This window comes from Geotrypetes seraphini, chromosome 1 (genome assembly GCF_902459505.1).
Source record: "Geotrypetes seraphini chromosome 1, aGeoSer1.1, whole genome shotgun sequence".
In the NCBI taxonomy this organism is placed as follows: domain Eukaryota; kingdom Metazoa; phylum Chordata; class Amphibia; order Gymnophiona; family Dermophiidae; genus Geotrypetes; species Geotrypetes seraphini.
The window spans coordinates 507,951,547-507,971,136 of NC_047084.1; the positions used below are offsets into that span (position 1 = coordinate 507,951,547).

The 19,590-nt window shown below is 42.7% G+C and overlaps 1 protein-coding gene across 4 annotated transcripts in view; it reads right to left on the minus strand.

Moving 5' to 3' along the window:
• The window catches only part of SLC35D2 (solute carrier family 35 member D2), a 252,160-nt gene that overhangs the window by 22,793 nt on the left and 209,777 nt on the right, over window positions 1–19,590 (minus strand). For all 4 annotated transcript variants that reach the window (XM_033928325.1, XM_033928295.1, XM_033928314.1 and 1 more), the window contains exons 8-9: window positions 11,752–11,844; window positions 7,903–7,970 (exon numbers count right to left, since the gene is read on the minus strand). In XM_033928325.1, the coding sequence (XP_033784216.1) occupies window positions 7,903–7,970; window positions 11,752–11,844 (161 nt within the window). The remainder of the gene's footprint in view (window positions 1–7,902; window positions 7,971–11,751; window positions 11,845–19,590) is intronic.

The window sequence follows — 19,590 nt, forward strand, 5'->3', positions numbered from 1 at the left end:
CTGAGCTGCTCCTCCTCCTCATTTTTGTGTCTCTGTAAATAATACTGACATTTACTGACATTGTTCTAGTCTCTTTTGCTCCCGACCCCACTGGTATCCTTCAGATTCCCCTCTCACCCTTGCAATCTCTGCAAAACTGTGCTGCACAAATCATTTGCTACCTACCTCACTATGCTCATGTCACCTCTCACCTTACGACACTTCTCTGGCTCCATATATGCTATCGCATACAGTTAAAGATCTTATTGCTGGCCTACAAGTGTGTTAATTCTGTTGCCCCTCTAAGTCTCCTCGCTTCTCTTTCCTTATACACCTCCTCAGATAAGTCTCTCTTAATGTTACTCATCTACTCTACTGCCATTTCCAAACCTCATTTGTTTTGGCACTGCCCACAAGATTAGTAAGAGTCCGAGAGACATTCAGTAAAGTCAGCAATATAATTGTTTTACATTTTTGGCCCAACATGGTTGCCTTCTGCACAGAAATTGTCAAGATGGACTCACTTGGTATAGTACATTCATTGATTATATAGTCTGTATAATCTTTATTTAGCCCCTGCTGCCTGTCTGCTCATTGCCTGGCCATAGTGAGAGCTGCCCATATTTGGGCACTGTGCCTTCCTTTCACATACTCCTCACTCACATAACATGCTTAGACTCTCTTTTTAAACAATAGTATTTATGTTAAATTCTGCTGATATCTTGATACAATTTTAATTTGACTGTAGGCTTTGTATTCAGTGTCCCAGGAATACCCCTCTCCTTCTGGAATTTTACCAGTATTTCATTTAGTTTTCCATTACCATTTTATTAATATACTAGTCTTTAAGCCCATTACATTAACGGGTGCTAGAATACATGTCTCTCTCACTCTCTCTCTCCTTGGCCGCTTTCTGTCTGTCTTTCTTTCTGTCTCTCTCTTTCCTCGGCCATCCACCATCACCCCTTGCCTGCTCCCCCTGTCCAGCAGTAGCCCTTCTCCCTTCCTTTTACCTCCCCTGTGTCCAGCAGCACCCCTTCCCTGCTCCCCCTGTCCAGCAGCACCCCTTCCCTGCTCCCCCTGTCCAGCAGCACCCCTTACTTGCTCCCCCTGTCCCTCTTCCCTGCTCCCCCTGTACAACAGCACCCCTTACCTTCTCCCCCTGTCCAGCATGTGGCTTCCTTGTCGTTTGTGTCTGTTTCAAGTTTATTTTAAAAAAATTTAAACCGCTTAATCAAATTTCTAAGCGGTGTACAATATAAAATTTACATAAAAACAGATTAAAAATCAGGGATACTAGATAAAACTAAAACATCTTAATAAAACATAATAAGACAAATGGACTTACTTCAAACAATAGGAAAGAACGGGAAGAACTACAATTGTAAAAGAGAAAGCGAAACAAAAAGGAAAATACAATAGGTTAGGGTAAAAAGCGACAAAATTTGTTGGGGTTTTTTTGTCCTTAAGAGGACAGTTATTGTCAAAAGGCATCCTGGAACAAAAATGTTTTTAATTTTGACCTGAATTGTTTTATTTCGGATTCACTGTGCAAATGATTGGGCAGTGAATTCCAGAGAGTAGGGGCAGTGACAGCAAAGTTATTGGAACGCAACGTGTTGATTAATTTTAAAGAAGGTATGACGAGAAGATTTTGTGACATTGAATGAAGTGATTTTAAAGAATTATAAGGAATTAAAAGTCTGTTAATAAACTCCGGTTGGTTATTTAGTCTTGTTGTAAAGGTTAAAAGTAAGATTTTATAACTAATTCATCCTATCTTAACTTTAGAAAACTAGTTAAAACAAACCTGTTCAACCGATTTGTAACCAAGAACTCTTAATGCCTTACCATGTACGCTTCCTACATTTACGCGACGCCTCTACTCTTTGTATATCACTCTGACTTACTCTCACTCAACTTGTATCCGCCCTCTCCACTTATACTTGACGATGTCACTGAAATTATTTTTTGCTGATTGTCCAGCTCTTCTTGTTGTAAACCGCCTTGAACTACCATGGCTTTGGTGGTATATAAGAATAAAATTATTATTATTATGTTCAACGGGTAACCAATGTACACTGAATAGAAGAGGTGAGACATGATCATATTTCTTAGCGCCACAAATAATCTTGATAGTATTTGCACAATCTGAAGCCATCTAATTTCCTTTTTTGTAATGCCTTTATAAAGGGCGTTACAGTAGTCTATTCAAGAAATCACTAGAGAATGAATCAATGTATTCAAAGAAGCTAGTTCTAGTAACTTTGCAAGAGAACAAATCATTCTAAGATGGTAAAAACATTTCTGAACAACCGTGCTAATGTGATTGTGAAAAGAAAATTTACTGTCAAAAGTGACTCCTAACAGTTTTAGAGTAGGGACGATTTTGATAGGGACCGATTCGAACTTCAGGGGAGCCTGAAGCGTTATTCCTTCTTTGAAAAGAAAGATCATAAGTTTAGATTTGTTGATGTTAAGAGACAATTTGTTTGAGTCTAATCATGTTTTAATTTTTTCTAATTTATGGTTTATGGATACAACCTCCTCTATATTGTTAAGATCAATGGGATGGATTAATTGCACATTGTCAGCATAAGCAAATGTAGTAAAGCCAATAGACTGGCCCACCGTCAGAAGGGGCGACAATGATGTTAAACAGCAATGGTGACAAAATGGAACCTTGCAAAAATCCGTATTTGGTGGTAAAAGATTCAGACGATGCGCCATTGAACGTAACCTTGGATGATCTGTCTTAAAAATAAGAAATGAATCAGTCCATAACCTGGTCAGATATACCAATTTCATGAAGTCGCGTTAGTAACAGGTTATGGTCGATGGTATCGAAAGCAGAGGAGAGGTCTAAGGAAATAAGCAGTACTGGCTGGTGATGATCAAGAAGGTAAAGTATTTTAGTAGTAAGTCCTAACAGGGAAAGTTCTGTAGAATGGCAATGACAAAAACTGGTTTGGTTAGGGTGAAGTACTTTTGTTTTCTCAACGAATTCAGAGATTTGATGAAAAACTATTTTTTCGGTAAGTTTTGCCATAAATGGTATTTGCTATAGGTCGGTAATTTGACATGTTCTGAGTGCTAATTTTTTGATCCTTGATGATTGGATAAATGATCGATTTGTTTCCAGATCTTGGGCAAAGAACCTGATGATAAACTGGAATTAACCAAGTCTTTGATGTAAGGGCCCAAAAGGGAAAAAAATTGTTTTAAAAGGAAAGGAGGAATGACCTCTGCACTAGTCTCTTATGTTGAGGGAATTAACGCATCTTTGAATTTCCTCCAAAGTAGGAAGAGTGAAACGTGAGTATTTTGAAAAGGACAGATTAATAGAGATATTTGAATCCGCGTGATCTTCCGAGTGGCTAGAAATAGAGGTAAGCGAAAAAGTGTCTCTAATTTTCTGTACTTTATCAATGAAGTAAGTGGCAAGGGCTTGTGCTGATGGTGAGAGATTGGATTTGTTCATTTCTTTTTTTATTTGTTGTTAGAGATTTAACTATTGCATATAAAGTAGAGGAATTTTTAGCCTTCTTAATTTGTTTAGTATAGTATTCTTTTTTTAGTTCTGTTAATTTCAGATCTATAATATGCAGCATGTTCCTTAAATTTATTAAGATTGATGAGTGTTTTATTATGCCTCCATTTTCGTTCAAGGTAGTGTAGTTGTTTTTTTAATAGATTCAGGTTTGCTGAATACCATGGATTTTTTTGTTTACGAGGAGAGATCGTGAGAGTGGTTGCTGGTGCTATGGAATCTAAGAGTTAAGCAATGGACTGGTTCCATACTAGGATTTTATCGTAGGACGGGACAATTGTTCTATAGGAAGATTGAAGTTAGATGAGATGTCTGCAGCTTCTAACATATTATAGTTCCTAGTGGTAATTGTTTTAGGTTTTAAAGTGGGGTGGTGATTTAGGGTTTGTTGTTGAAAGGAAACTATAACATGATCCGACCATGGAACTTGTATAGTGACTGATATTTGAAAGTTATTTCTAAGGGATGCTTGGGTAAGCACCATATCTAGGGTGTGACAAGCAATATGGGTGGGACTGGTTATTAATGGGTAAAGGTCCAAGTCATTTAAAAAAGTAAGAACTTCTGACGTAAAGGCATTGCTGGTATCATCGAAGTGAATATTAAAATCACCTAGAATGACGGGATTAGCAGAGGACCACAAACAAGAGAAAAATCCAACAGGAACTGCAGCAAAACCAAGCGAAAACCAAAAACAACTGCAGACTATGTACAAGATGCAGGCACTGTATATACAACCTTATTACCAACCGAGGGACCCGACACGGTCCGTGTTTCAGACACCAAACCTTCCTCAAGGGTCCGTGGTAGATAAGGTTTTGCAACAAACAGCAATAAAGGAAAAAACAAGTGCCTGAACGAGTGTAGTGCTGGATTGTAAAAAGCATTGCAATCTCTTGTTGTTGCAAAACCTTATCTACCACGGACCCCTGAGGAAGGTTTGGTGTCTGAAACACGGACCGTGTCGGGTCCCTCGGTTGGTAATAAGGTTGTATATACCATTAGAGTTTGAAATAAACAGTGCCTGCATCTTGTACATAGTCTGCAGTTGTTTTTGGTTTTTGCTTTTTGGGATTAGCAGAGGAGACACAAAAGTCCAAGATGGCAGATTGCAAATGGGTTAGTGTTAAAACGTTAACAGGAGGGGGGGAGATACACTAGTAAATAATATGATGGAGGGGAGGCTTTAAATCTAACCTCCAAATATTCCAAAGGGCTGCTATTGTTCGAAGAAAATTCAAAATCAGCCAATATCATAGAGCGATAGATTACAGCTAGACTCCCCTCCTTTTTTTACTTGACGGTGGTTGTTTTGATAAGTAAACCCAGGGGGACAAGAGAAGGCCAAATAACTTTCCTCCCCTTTGCATAGCCAGGTATCAGTGATGAAGAGGAGGTCAAATTTATTTTTTTTAATGATATCAGAAATCAGATGATGTTTTGTTTTAAGGGATCTGGAATTAATTAGACCAATTTTTGAAAGGTTTGAAAGTGATGAACTAGGTTTCCCATCTAGCTGTATTGAAGTTAAATTGGCATGTTGTGGGACTAAGTTGAGCGTATTATTAAAAGTTGACCCAGGACGATGACCCCAGTGCATGGGAATCTGCCATCCTCTTCTTTAAAGCAGCCTACTGAGGATCGTGGCCAGCTGTAGGGAACCTCGCAGGCCACTCTGCACCTCAGTAGCACATTCCCTCTGATGCAATCATGTACATCAGAGGGAACGTGCTACCAAGGTGCAGAGCGGCCTGCGAGGTTTGCTACAGCCGGCCGCGATGCTCAGTAGGCTGCTTTGAAGAGGAGCAGTGCCGTCGGCAGCGGTTGGTGAGTGAGAGCGGGAGGGGAGAGTCGCCGGCTTGTTCTCTGCCTCTGTATTCCAAAATGGAATTCGGCAAAGAGGGACACAGCACGGTGGCAGTGATCAGAAATCCCTAAGTGCATCTATAATAAAACCTTAAGCGTATGTTACCCCAGCCTTCTTAGAATAATATGTATAAGTAATATGTTTATAGTTTCTCTGTAGGTATTTGACCATACCTGATTATATGCGTTATACAATTTATTTGTTTACCCATCCTCCTCTTTGGTATTCCGCTATAATTAACACTATTGGAAAATAGTACTAGTTTCATTTTCTCATACTTTAATCTACCTACCCTCTATGAGTGTTTCCACAATCACCAATCCCAAGGTGAATTGAGGTCTTATAAACCCCAGGACTCCACAAGGAGCCTTCTCTATTTTTATGCATATATCATAGAGATAGGAAGCACTCGCTGGCACTGCTCTTGACCACAAAACACATGTCCTGGACTTTTCTATTGAATCTTGCCAGATGGAAAGAAGGAAACAAGGCTTTATCTGTTCTCCAAGGGCTTTCTTTTTTTCAGCAACCCTGCTGGATAGCTGCATTTTGATTAGATGGCTTCTTAAATGTTGGACATCCTACTAGAAAAGCAGAAGCTTGAAGGACACAGTACATCAGGACCCATCACATCAAACAGAATTGTATGATATCAGCCAAGGTTCTCTCTCCCTCCCAAGGAGACTGCAAGGACTCTCGGACCTCCTAGCTTAAGAGGGAAGGCAATGAGAGCTTTTCATTTTTATGAACAACATTTCATGAATGTAGTAAATCACTTAGGCCCAGATTCTCAAAACTTTAACGCCGTCATTAAACTGTTTTCCAATGGTTTAGCCTGCATGCACTTTAGCGGCGGATTATCAAAACGGCTTATTTCTGTTTTTAGCAAGGTTTCTAGCAGTCTCCGACACTGCCATGCAAATGGGCTCTTCAACATTAAAATGAGTACTCCAGTGGATTCTTAAAAATCACCAAGCCATTTTCTAAAAGCGGCTGCAGCTTCTGGCAACAAAAATCAGCAACTGGTCTAGGGGTGCCGGTATAGTGACAGCACTGTTTAAAACCCCAGCAACACTGTTGTAAACCCGGCATGGCAGTGTCAGAAACTGCTAGAAAAGCCATTTTGAGAAGCAACCCCCCCCCCCTCCCAGCAGTGGAAGAGATGCCCATTCTCTCCCGCTGCCACACACCCCTCCAAGTGAACCATCCCCCAACATCGGGAGAGATGATCCCTCTTCCCCTTTCCTTTAATTAGATGGCTGACCAGAGGGATGCCTACTCCCTTCGGAAAGCTGGCCCGCCTCTTCCAAAATGGGCCTTCCCTTCCCCGATGTATCATGAGATGCACCAGGGAAAGGGGCCAGGGTTTCTGATTGGTACAAGTTTTTTTAAGACCCCTCCCATAGTAGGGGGCCTTATATAACCTGGGCCAATCAGAGCCTCAGGCCCCTCCCTGGATGCACCGGGAAGGGGCCAAAGGTTCCTCCTATGGGAGGAGGCCTTAAACAACCTGGGATAATCAGAGTCCCAGGCCCCTCCCCCAGTGCATCCCAGGATGCACCGAGGAGGTGAAGGCCCATTTTTGAAGAGGCGAGCCAGCTGGCCGGAGGAAGTAAGCATCCCTCCGGTCAGCCATCTAATTAAAGGTGTGCGAGAAAAGGGTCGGAGGTGAAGGGGGGTTGTTGTGATGCAGCGGGAGAGAATGGGTATCTCTCCCGCTGCTGGTGGAGGGGGTGTTTCACTTGGCAGCAGGAGAGAGTTGGCATCTCTCCCACTGCAGGGGGGGTGTTGTATAGCAGCCAGAGAGAATGGGCATCTCTCCAGCTGCAGGAGGGAGGTACACTTGGCAGCAGGAGAAAGTGGGCATCTCTCCCGCTCTTAGGGGGGATTTGTGTGGCAATGAGAGAGAATGGGCATCTCTCCCGCTGTTGTGTCTTTGTGGGGGTTTTCTGCGCATGTGCCCATTGCTATCACCAACGATGGTTACATGCAAATTTAGCAAGTCTTCGCTACTCTACACTAACCTCATTTACATGAATGTTTTTTAGAGAACGACTCACTTTTTAAAATTTGCTACCAGAACAGCTGCGATAGCAGCCCATCGGTTTTTAAAGTATCTAGGCCTTATTTTATAAAACTCCAGGAGATATTCAGTTAATCAAATTGTCCTTACAGCTGACACACCTACTAGTTTGTGTTCTCACACATTTATCACTACACATACAGTAGAAAGGTAAATGAATTGTTCCATTGTGAGCTTGAGCACACACAGGAAACATTTCCTATGGCTAACAAAAATTGAATTTGTAAAATTGTAGATGTGAAATTGTGCTTTGTAATATACTATAGTCACCTACTGAAGAGTATTACTATTTGAACCCTTGCAAATAAATATGTGGGAACATTCTAATAATAAAGAAAAGCAATGAACGTACTCAGAGCCACAACATAGCTTTACACATACCACTTTTCTGGAATGGAAAGTATAAATATTGTAATTCCTTACCCCATAAAACAAGAAAGAAGAAACTGAGTACAAAATACAATGTCCCTCCATTGTTCAAATTCAATTGCCTAGAGAAAAAAATAAATGCAATTATTATCGTAATCGGCTCATTTAACATTATAATATCACAAGGATGCTAGTATAGCTCTGACTTTAACCCATATTTAACTGCTCAAGTTCAGGGATGATCTGCAACCAAATTCAGCAGCAATTCTGTGATGTGCTTGCATACATTTACATAGTTTTCATATTCAATGTTATCTTGAATATGTGGAAGTTTTCTAGCCTTGCTTTATACCCTCGTAATTAATTTTGTTCTTTTTGGAAGGAGGTGCATGGAGGACAAGGGATATGAGGGGTCCATGTGGATACAGTATTGAATACCAGCTAGGACAGCCTATTGGTCTGAGGTGGTCTGAATGTAAGATTTTATAAGTACATAAATTAGTGAGTGAAAGGAAAATTAATATACAGAGCCAATCCAAAATACAATGAGGGTAATTTTGTAAAGGGCACCTATAAAAGGGCACTGTAAAAGCACCTATTTGAAGTTTATGCTAAAGAGAAAAGAAGGCATTTCATACTTTTCTTCTCATATACAAAAAGAAGCTATTACCACTATTTCATTTCAACTCTAGATTTTCAGAAGGCATTCGATAAAGTCCTGCATGAACGTCTACTTCAAAAAATTGTGAGCCTTGAAACCGAGGGTGATATACTCACATGGATTAAAAACTGGTTGGTGGATAGGAAATAGAGAGTGGGGTAAATGGACAATACTCGGACTGGAAAAGCGTCATGAGTGGAATGCCGCAGGGTTCAGTGCTCAGGCCTGTGCTCTTCAACATATTTATAAAAGACCTAGAAATTGGCACGACGAGTGAGGTGATTAAATTTGCAGATGATACAGTTATTCAGAGTAGTGAGGACACCGAAGGATTGCAAAGACCTACAACGAGACATATACACACTCGAGGAATGGACCGCGAAATGGCAAATGAGGTTCAACATGGATAAGTGCAAGGTGATGCATGTTGGTAACAAAACTCATATGCAAAACTCGTGAGGAGTGTATGGTGCAGTGGTTGAAGCTACAGCCTCAGCACCCTGGGGTTGTGGGTTCAAACCCCGCGCTGCTCCTTGTGACCCTGGGCAAGTCACTTAATCCCCCATAGCCCCAGGTACGTTAGATAGATTGGGACAGATAGGGAAAATGCTTGAGTACCTGATTGTAAAACCGCTTAGATAACCTTGATAGGCGGTATATAAAATCCTAATAAACTTGAAACTTGCAAAAATACAGGATGTCTGGTGCTATACTAGGAGAGACCCCCCAAGAAAGAGACTTGGGAGTACTTGTAGACAAGTCAATGAAACCATCCGCGCAATGCGTGGCAGTAGCGAAAAAGGTAAACAGAATGCTAGAAATGATTAAGAAGGGGTTCACAAACAGATCTGAGAAGGTTATCTTACCAGGTCATGGTACACCTCCACCTGGAATACTGTGTCCAACTCTGGTCACCGTACATGAAAAAGGACATAGTACTACTCGAAAGGGACCAGAGAAGAGCAACAAAAATGGTTAAGGGACTGGAGGAGTTGCCGTACAAGAGAGGCTAGAGAAACTGGGCCTCTTCTCCCTTGAAAAGAAGAAACTGAGGGGACAAGATTGAAACATTCAAGATATTGAAGGGAATTGACTTAGTAGAGAAAGAGAGATTGTTCACCCTCTCCAAGGTGAAGAGAACAAGAGGGCACTCGCTAAAGTTAAAAGGGATATACTTTTCTGCACAAACGTAAGGAAATTCTTCTTCATCCAGAGAGTGGTAGAAATCTGGAACGCTCTTCCAGAGGTTGTTATAGGGGAAAGCACCCTACAGTGATTCAAGAAAAGGTTAGATAAGTTCCTGCTGGACCAGAACATATGCAGGTAAGGCTAGACTCAAATAGGGCACTGGTCTTTTACCTAAGGGCCACTGCGTGAGCAGACTTCTGAGCACGATGGACCACTAGTCTGACTCAGCAGTGGCAAATCTTATGTTCTTAATCTATGTGCAAATATTCATCATAAATGAAACCATACATACACACATCCTAAACACAATTGCAGGTCAACCCCATATGCTATAATCCAATGTTCATAATATCAATGATCAATGCCCATTTTTCAAATGTCACAGATTCATCCAATCATACAACCGATTGGATTTTTTGGTCAGTGAGTCACATTATCCAACTCACAAGCAACCTTCTCATAATCAGTGGACTATTGTTTTTCAGGCTCAAAAGTCAGTCTCTTTTAGCTTCCAAAGATACGCAGCCTAGCCTTTTCTTTATGGTATAAAAAGGGCCGGTTTATGGTATATGAGCGATATACTTTTTTTTATGGTATATGAGGGACCGCTGAAAGGTAAAGTTGGAGCAGTTTCCATCATGGGTTATACACAAGGAAGGGCATAATCAAAACAACCGTCTATGTCCGTTTTGAGCCTAGGGTGATAGTTGCCCAAAGTCGACAGTGTCCAAAGTCCATTCTCGAAAAATACGTCTAATTATCCTTCTCTCAGTTTCTGTCTTGTTCCATAAGTGTAGATCACTCCATAGGAACATAAGAATAGCCTTACTGGGTAAGACCAATGGTCCATCAAACCCCATAGCCCGTTCTCACGGTGGCTAATACAGGTCACTAGTACCCCTTGCTTTATCTTGGACTATCCACTATCTTATCAAATTTACTCTCAGTTTTGAAAAGACCTTAGATGCACCTTTGCCTACTTCTTCTTCAATAATCACTTAACAAGTCTATCACTCCAGGGGACATGGCTTGACAGCGCTAGGAGATGGACAGGTAATTGAATAGTTCCACTCCTCCAGGCACAATATTGTTTTTTTTAGCTCAAAAATCAATATTTCACTGCTGAATTGGTTATTTCTTCTCTAATATGGCTTCAACTAAACAGATTAACTTGGAAACGGCTCACCCACTTGGAAACGGCTCACCGACTCACCCACCATGAATTCCCGACGTCAATTCTGCCGTCAGAGAGGAAGTTCCACCCAGCCAAGCAGCGATTGGCTGGCCCGAACTTCCTCTCCGACGGCAGAATTGACGTCGGGGAGAGGAAGACTGATCGGCCTGATAGATCGCCAAAGCAAAGTGAGTCCTGGGTGATCGACTCACTTTGCCTTGGCGAGCACCGGTCGATTGCGATCGACCTATTGGGCACCCCTGGTCTAAAGCACTGCATATAATAATGCAATGATAAATAATTTGTGAAGGAGGGATCCTCAGTGTGAAGGTACAGCAAAAGGAGAGAATTCTCCAACACTCACATGTTCTGGTGAAGGTATAATAACCTCCACCTGCACACCTCCACCGTGTGCTCAAATCAAACAATCAGTGAACAACTAATACGTGAATATAATGAATCACAATTTCAGTGCGAAAGAAAAAACAGAGAGCTACTCTGAAAGTCCCCCAGCCGACTCCCAGTGTTGGAGAATTCTCTCCTTTTGCTGTACCTTCACACTGAGGATCCCTCCTTCACAAATTATTTGTTATCATCGCATTATTATATAAATAATTATAAGGGACATTTGAAACTGACTGGGGATTTCTTTAGCCATTTAAAGATCTGGGGAGGGGGGTGTTCTTATAGTGTCTTGTAGAGCAATTTAAAGGCAAGAGGATGGGGCTATAATGTGAAATGTCATTTTGATTTGTCCCCTTCTAAACCTAACTTGCACCCCCGCTGCCACCTCAAAAACTTCTGTCTAGAAAGACTACTGCATGAAGGAAGAGAAATTAAGCAGTAGAATCCCTCTAATAATGGGATCCTTAATGCTTACCTTGTGTATGTCTCCAGTAATAAAACTAACAAAAAGGGTTGGAATAATCACAAAGCTTGCATTGTAGAAAAGGACGCCATATTTGCCCAGCTCCTGTTAAAAATTAAAAAGCATAAATGAAACATTGATAAAAACTAACAAAAAGGGTTGGAATAATCGCAAAGCTTGCATTGTAGAAAAGGACACCATATTTGCCCAGCTCCTGTTAAAAATTAAAAAGCATAAATGAAACATTGATAAAAACTAACAAAAAGGGTTGGAATAATCGCAAAGCTTGCATTGTAGAAAAGGATTTAATCAGATAAGAAAAAACATTCAGGATTTTACTGAAGCACTTGTATTTTTATTTCAATAAGTCACCAATGAGAGTCAACATCATTAATTGCTCCCCAATACAGATAAGTACCACAAGCTGGATGTACTTACCAGACAGGCTTTAGATAGGCTTTAATATACAGGGAGGGCAGGGGACTTGTGAAGGCGATGATGGTCCCCTTGTAAACCTCATTGTAGTGACATCACTATTATATGGGTTTCTTGGTCTGAGCACTTCACAAATATTTTAAACAATGTATTTTGCACAATTATAAATGAAAAAATTTCTAATTGGATCATAGCTGTGATTATATGAGTATATTGTAGAAAAGGACGCCATATTTGCCCAGCTCCTGTTAAAAATTAAAAAGCATAACTGAAACATTGATAAAAACTGGAGCACTCCTTGTTCTGAGTGCATTGCTTAAACTTAACTTGCCTGTTGCTTGATCCTATATTAGTCTTATTCCTGGGGCCCCCTATCAAATTCAATCTATTACAGAAGTGACAACTATCCTCCTAACCAAGTCATTTAATTCTTCAGGTTTTAATGGAATCAGTCTCTCAAACAGCAACATAGGACCCGATATTCAACCCATGGTGGTCAGTGGTTTTTAAGTTGTTGGGAGCTGCGAGCTGAATTAAGCTTGGTTATTCAATGCTAGCCCATGTCCAGGCTCCACCACTGAATATCCAAGATAGTGTGGCTACCCAAACGCTAATATTCAGATCAGTGTCTGCTTAGCTTGGCAGATAAAGGCCCCCTATTATCAAGCCACATTAGGGGTTTTTTTTATCGCTGGCCGCTGCAGTAAAAGCTATGCCGCTCATAGGAATTCTATGAATGTCGGAGTTTTTACTGCAGCGGCCAGCAATGCAAACCCTAACATGGCTTGATAAAAGGGGGACAAAGTCTGTTTGTGCTTTTTTAACCAGTTAGCGCCTGAATATCACCACTAACTAGTTAAGTGCTGGCTCTGCCCAAGCTCCACCTCCAAACTGTCCCAGTAATAAGAAACAGTGCTTCAGCAGTCACAGACAATAATCAGCATCACTATGTTTATTAAACTTAATACAGTGGTACCTTGGATTACGAGCATAATCCGTTCCAGGAGCATGCTCGTAATCCAAAATGCTCGTTTATCAAAGTGAGCATCTGCCCATGCTCAAGGCCTGCGAGTTCACGCTCTCTCCGGAGATCTCGGAGAGAAAGTGAACTCGCAGGCCTTGAGCATGCGCAGATGCTCAAGGCCCAGCAAGAAGAGGAGGCCAATCTTCGGGCACCGGCACCAACGCACAGGACATGCCGGTGCCAGTGCCCAGATGACAGTATGAAGCGGCGGCGGGGGGGTGCCCGATCATGGGGGGAAGGTGCCGGATCACGGGGGGCGCCGCTCGCAAATCGAGGCACGCTCGGTTTCCGAGGCACCGATTTTGCAAATGTTTTGCTCATCTTGCAAAACACTTGCAAACCGGTGCACTCGTAAACCACTGTATACTGCTTAACCTGTGTAGTACAAAGCGGTTTATATAAATGAATACCCCATAAATATTTTTTTTAAAAACAATCAAAATAGGTGGAATGCCATAATTCAATAGGAAAGCCTAATCCAGGCAAAAGACAACAGTCATGCCGACATACAGACCACACTATTTAAACAATTTAAAAATTATCCCCCCCCCCATTTTACAAGAGGTTTTTAGTGCCAGCTGGCGTGCAGAATGCTCTGTGCTGCTCCAACGGTCATAGAGTTCCAATGAGCGTCGGAGCATCACAGTGCATTCAGTGCACCAGCCGGCGCTAAAAACCTATTGCGCGGTTTTGTAAAAGGGGAGGTACATTTTACAGGTTGCAGAATCCCTATTGCACAATGCTGCTAAAATTCCCCATCAGAAAAGATGCCCGCTTAAGTGTCACTGAATATTGGCAGATGGCCAAGTCTGCACCGTTTAAACAAGCAGGAATGTCTCTTGCCCAGCTAAACCCTTTGGAAAATCAGGTCTATAATTCCCACCATGCATCATTTCCCTTTGAAACCTGCCACGGGTACAAACAGGTAAATTCTATAACAAGGCCCCTAGAAGGAGTTTATTTCACTTTCCTTTGTAAAATATTAGCCCAAACAGGCACATACATGCCTAACAGTATCAAGCACAGCAATAGAGCTGGTATGTTAGCACCAAATTGTCAAAGGGAAAGTGTGGTGCAGTGGTTAAAGCCAGAGAAAACAAAAAACAAAACAAAACTGTGGAGTGACGATGTTCCTAAATGGACTTTTATTTGAAAGTGTCAAAGTTCCAAAGGTACACTGAAATCATCCACAAAAATAATTTCATCCACATAAAAATAAATCATCCACATAAGAGCCTTAAGGGTTTATTTTTATGTTGATTTCAGTGTACCTTTGGAACTTTGACACTTTCAAATAAAGTCCATTTAGGAACTTCGACACTCCAGAGTTTTTTTTGTTGTTGTTGTTTTCTCTGGATTTTATTCTTTGTGGATATTTTGGGGTCAATTATTTTTGTTTTTTGCAATGGTTAAAGCTACAGCCTCAGCACCCTGGGGTTGTGGGTTCAAGCCCACACTGCTCCTTGTGACCCTGGGCAAATCACTTAATCTCCCCATTGCCCCAGGTACATTAGATAGATTGTGAGCCCATTGGGACAGACAGGAAAAAATGCTTGTGTACCTGAATAAACTCATATAAACTGTTCTGAGCTCTCCTGGGAGAACAGTATAGAAAATTAAATAAATAAAGATACAGTAGTATTCTATAAGTTACATGCATTGGTTTGAGTCCCACCATTCTGCCCCCATATTCATGGAAGATTTTGCTTGTTATTTTGTGTGAACATAAAAATTGCCACTGCTGGGTCACACCAGTGGTCCATCATGCCCAGCAGTCCGCTCACGCAGCGGTCCTCTGGTTAAAGACCAGCACCCTAACTGAGACTAGCCCTATTGGCGTATATCCTTGTTCAGCAGGAACTTGTCTAACTTTGTCTTTAATCCCTGGAGGATGTTTTCCCCTATGACAGACTCCGGAGGAGCATTCCAGTTTTCTACCACTTTCTGGGTGAAGAAGAACTTCCTTACGCTTGTACAGAATCTATACCCTTACAACTTTAGAGTGTGCCCTCTCGTTCTCCCTACCTTGGAGAGGCTGAACAACCAGTCCTTATCTACTATGTTTATCCCCTGCAGTAACTTGAATGTTTTGATCATGTCCCCTCTCAATCTCCTCTGTTCGAGGGAGAAAAGGCCCAGTTTCTCTAATCTTTTGCTGTACAGCAGCTCCTCCAACCCCTTAACTATCTTAGTTGATCTTCTCTGGACCCTTTCGAGTAGTACCGTGTCCTTCTTCAAGTACGGTAACCAGTGCTGTACGCAGTACTCCAGGTGAGGGCGCACCATGGCCTGGTACAGCGGCATGATAATCTTCTCTGATCTGTTTGTGATCCCCTTAGGGGACTTAGGGGTACTGGTACTGGTGGATAAAACAATGAAGCCGTCGGCACAGTGCGCAGCGGCCTCTAAGAAGGTGAACAGAATGCTAGGTATTATCAAGAAAGAGATTACAATCAGAACGAAGGACGTTATCCTGCCGTTGTATCGGGCGATGATACGCCCGCATCTGGAGTACTGCATCCAATATTGGTCGCTGTACCTTAAGAAGGATATGGCGATGCTCGAGAGGGTGCACAGCATCAGGCAAGAGGAGCAAGGAGAAAAGCAAGAGGAGCAGGGAGAAAAGTAGTTTTAAGAGCAAAAACGAGCAGAGGAGGGAGACAGAGAAGAGCAGGAGGCTAGGGGCAGGGCGAGAGTAAGCTCCGCCCACCCCCACCACGTCGGAAGAGTCAGCAACCCAACTCCCCCATAAAAAGGGGAGGAGCCATCGGCGAACGCGGTGCACAGCATCAGGCAAGAGGAGCAAGGAGAAAAGCGAGAGGAGCAGGGAGAAAAGTAGTTTTAAGAGCAAAAACGAGCAGAGGAAGGAGACAGAGAAGAGCAGGAGGCTAGGGGCAGATGAGAGTAAGCTCCGCCCATCCCCACCACGTCGTAAGAGTCAGCAACCGAACTCCCCCCTAAAAAGGGGAGGAGCCATCGGCAAACGCAGTGCACAGCATCAGGCAAGAGGAGCAAGGATAAAAGCAAGAGGAGTAGAGAGGAGCAGTGAGAAAAGTAGTTTTAAGAGCAAAAACGAGCAGAGGAGGGAGACAGAGAAGAGCAGGAGGCTAGTGGCAGGGTGAGAGTAAGCTCCGCTCACCCCACCACGTCGGAAGAGTCAGCAACCGAACTTCACCATAAAAGGGGAGGAGCCAACGGCACGCGGCAAAGGTGCTCGCCTTAGCGAGAGCGCCTTTGTGAAGGGCCTCAAGAAGGGCCAAGTCACTACACCCAAGAGCACAGAGAAGGACTGAAAGGTAAGGAAGCGGCAAGCATAGAAGCACAGAAGGTAAGGAAGAAGCAGGGGCAGAAGGAACAACACACACAAGCAGCGAAGCAGGCGCAGAAGGAACAAACACACACAAGCAGCAGTAAGGTAAGGAAGAGCAAAGACAGCACACATAAGAAGGCAGCAAGGCAAGAAGAAGGCACAGAAGGAACAACCACACACAAGCAAAAAGAAAGGAAAGGTAGAGCGTAGGCAACACACACAAGAAGTGGGCAGCAAGACAAGAAACAGGAGCAGAAGGAAGCAGGCGCAGAAGGAATAAACACACAAGCAAAAGTAAGGTAAGGTAGAGCGTAGGCAGCACACACAAGAAGAAGGCAGCAAGGCAAGAAGCAGGCACAGAAGGAAGTAGGCACAGAAGGAACACGTAATCTTAAACTGTTATCTTTAAGCAGGAACGACGATGGAAGCAGAGGGAAACCAGAAGATGAGCTTTCCAGTGTTCTACACAGACTGTCATTTGTATGCAGTCGGTGTCAGAAGCTGAAAAGCTTGAAGAAGGAAGTCAAGCGACTTGAGGACAAGATACAGGAGCTAGAAGGACTTTACACCACGGAGGACCCTATCAGGACATTTGAAGACTTCTTGAGTGAGAGACACATCGAGAAGGAAGTCAGGGATCTCAAGGAATTCATTGAGGAAGCATACAGGAGGAGAGTGGAAGAGAACGATCTCCAGATGAAAGATGAAGTTACACCAACACCAACATGGAAGGGAGAGCAAGAAACAGATGACCTCAAAGAAGACACCCACAGAAGAATACTGCACGAGGGGGAGGAACTGGCTAGTCAATGCCCACAAAAAGAGAGAGCGAAGCACACCGAGGACATCGACCTGAGACCGAAGCGAAATTTGAAGAAGGGAAAGTCAGCGATCCTAGTGGGAGACTTGATCCTGAGGCATGTGGACAGCCACATAGCAGGAGGAAGAGAGGATCGTCTGGTGACCTGCCTCCCAGGAACGAGAAACAAGGACAAAATTGGGAAGATCCTGGAAGGAGCGGAGACGGAAGAGACCGCAGTAATGATCCACATCGGGACGAATGATGTCAGCAGGAGAGACTACAGAAGAAGCACACTGATAGAACAGTTCAAGATTCTGGGAAGGAAGCTGAAGATGAGGACCCAGAAGATAGCATTCTCGGAGATCCTACTGGTACCGAGGGCAGATGTGAAAAGGCAGGAGGAACTACAATCAATAAATGCGTGGATGAGGAAATGGTGTGAGGAAAAAGGATTCCACTTCGTGAGGAACTGGACAACGTTTTGGGGCAAGAGCAAGCTCTACGGGAGAGATGGACTGCACCTGAGCACGGCGGGAACAAGACTTCTAGCAAACCACATCAAGAGAGGAATAGAACAGGCTTTAAACTAAGAGGAAGGGGAAAGCCGACAGTCAACCTAGTGTCGACGATTCGGAAGAAGGTATCCCGTGAAGATACTAAGGGGAAAAAAGGCTGGGAAGAAACAAGGGACGAATTACAGAACTCAACTAACTCAGAAGAGGAGGTTAGAAAGATTGTAGCAAAAGAGAAGACACTAAAAACCGAAGCACAGGGAAAGGAAATGAAGACAACAAAATGCCAGGATCTAAATTGCATATATACTAATGCAAGGAGCCTAAGAAACAAAATGGGGGAACTAGAAGCCGTGGCTAATGCAGAGGACATAGACATCATTGGAATCTCTGAAACATGATGGAATGAGGAAAGAAAATGGGATACAGCACTGCCAGGGTACAAGCTCTATCGCCAGGACAGAAAGGAGGTGGAATAGCCCTATACATAAAAGAAAGCATACAATCGACAAGAATGGACACAGCGGAGATGACCAACAAGCTGGAATCGCTATAGGTTAAAATACCGGGTAGGAAAGGACATGAAATAAAGATGGGCCTATACTATTGTCCATCCGGGCAAACCGGAGATACCAATAAAGAAATGGAAGCTGAGATGAAGCGAGAATGCAAAAGCGGTTACACAGTTATTATGGGAGACTTCAACTACCCCGGGATAGACTGGAGTCTTGGAAGCTCAAGATGTGCTAGGGAGACAGAATTCCTGGAGGCTACACAAGATTGCTTCATGGAGCAGCTTGTTAGAGAACCAACAAGAGGAAATACCACTCTGGGTCTAATCCTAAATGGGTTAATGGGACCTGCAAAGGAAGTGGAAGTAGTGGGACCATTGGGGAACAGCAATCATAATATGATCAAGTTCAAGGTTGAAGTAGGAATACCGGAAGGAAAGAGAACCATAGCGACAACTTTCAACTTCAGGAAAGGAAACTACGAAGCAATGAGGGAAATGGTAAGGAAGGAACTTAGGAACACTTCCAAGAAATGCCAAACGGTAGAACATGCCTGGTCTTTTTTCAAGGACACGGTGAGCAAGGCGCTAAATCTGTACATCCCCAGATTCAGAAAGGGGTGCAAAAAGAGACTAACAAAAGATCTGGTATGGATCACTAAAATAGTGAAGGAAGTGATAGGCAATAAGAAAAATTCATTCAGGAAATGGAAAAAGGACAAAACTGAGGAGAACTGGAAAGAGCACAGGAAGTATCAAATGAATGTCACCGTGTGGTTCGAAAAGCCAAAAGAGAGTATGAAGAGAGGCTAGCCAGGGAGACACAAAATTTCAAACCATTCTTCAGATATGTTAAAGGGAAACAGCCGGCTAGGGAGGGAGGAGATGGGACTGTTGGACGACGAAGACAGGAAGGGAGTAGTGAAGGAGGAGAAAGAAGTCGCGGAAAGACTTAACATGTTCTTTGCGTCTGTATTTACAAACGAAGACACAACCAACATACCGGAACCTGAGCAATTCATCAATGGAAATCAAGCAGAAAAATTAACATACATGGAAGTGAGCCTTGAAGATGTGCGCAGATAGAAAAACTAAAAACTGACAAATCCCCAGGTCAGGACGGAATCCATCCAAGGGTTCTGAAAGAATTAAAGGAGGAGATAGCAGAACTACTGCAGCAAATTTGCAACCTGAAAACAGGCGTGATTCCGGAGGATTGGAAGATAGCCAACATCACGCTCATCTTTATAAAGGGAT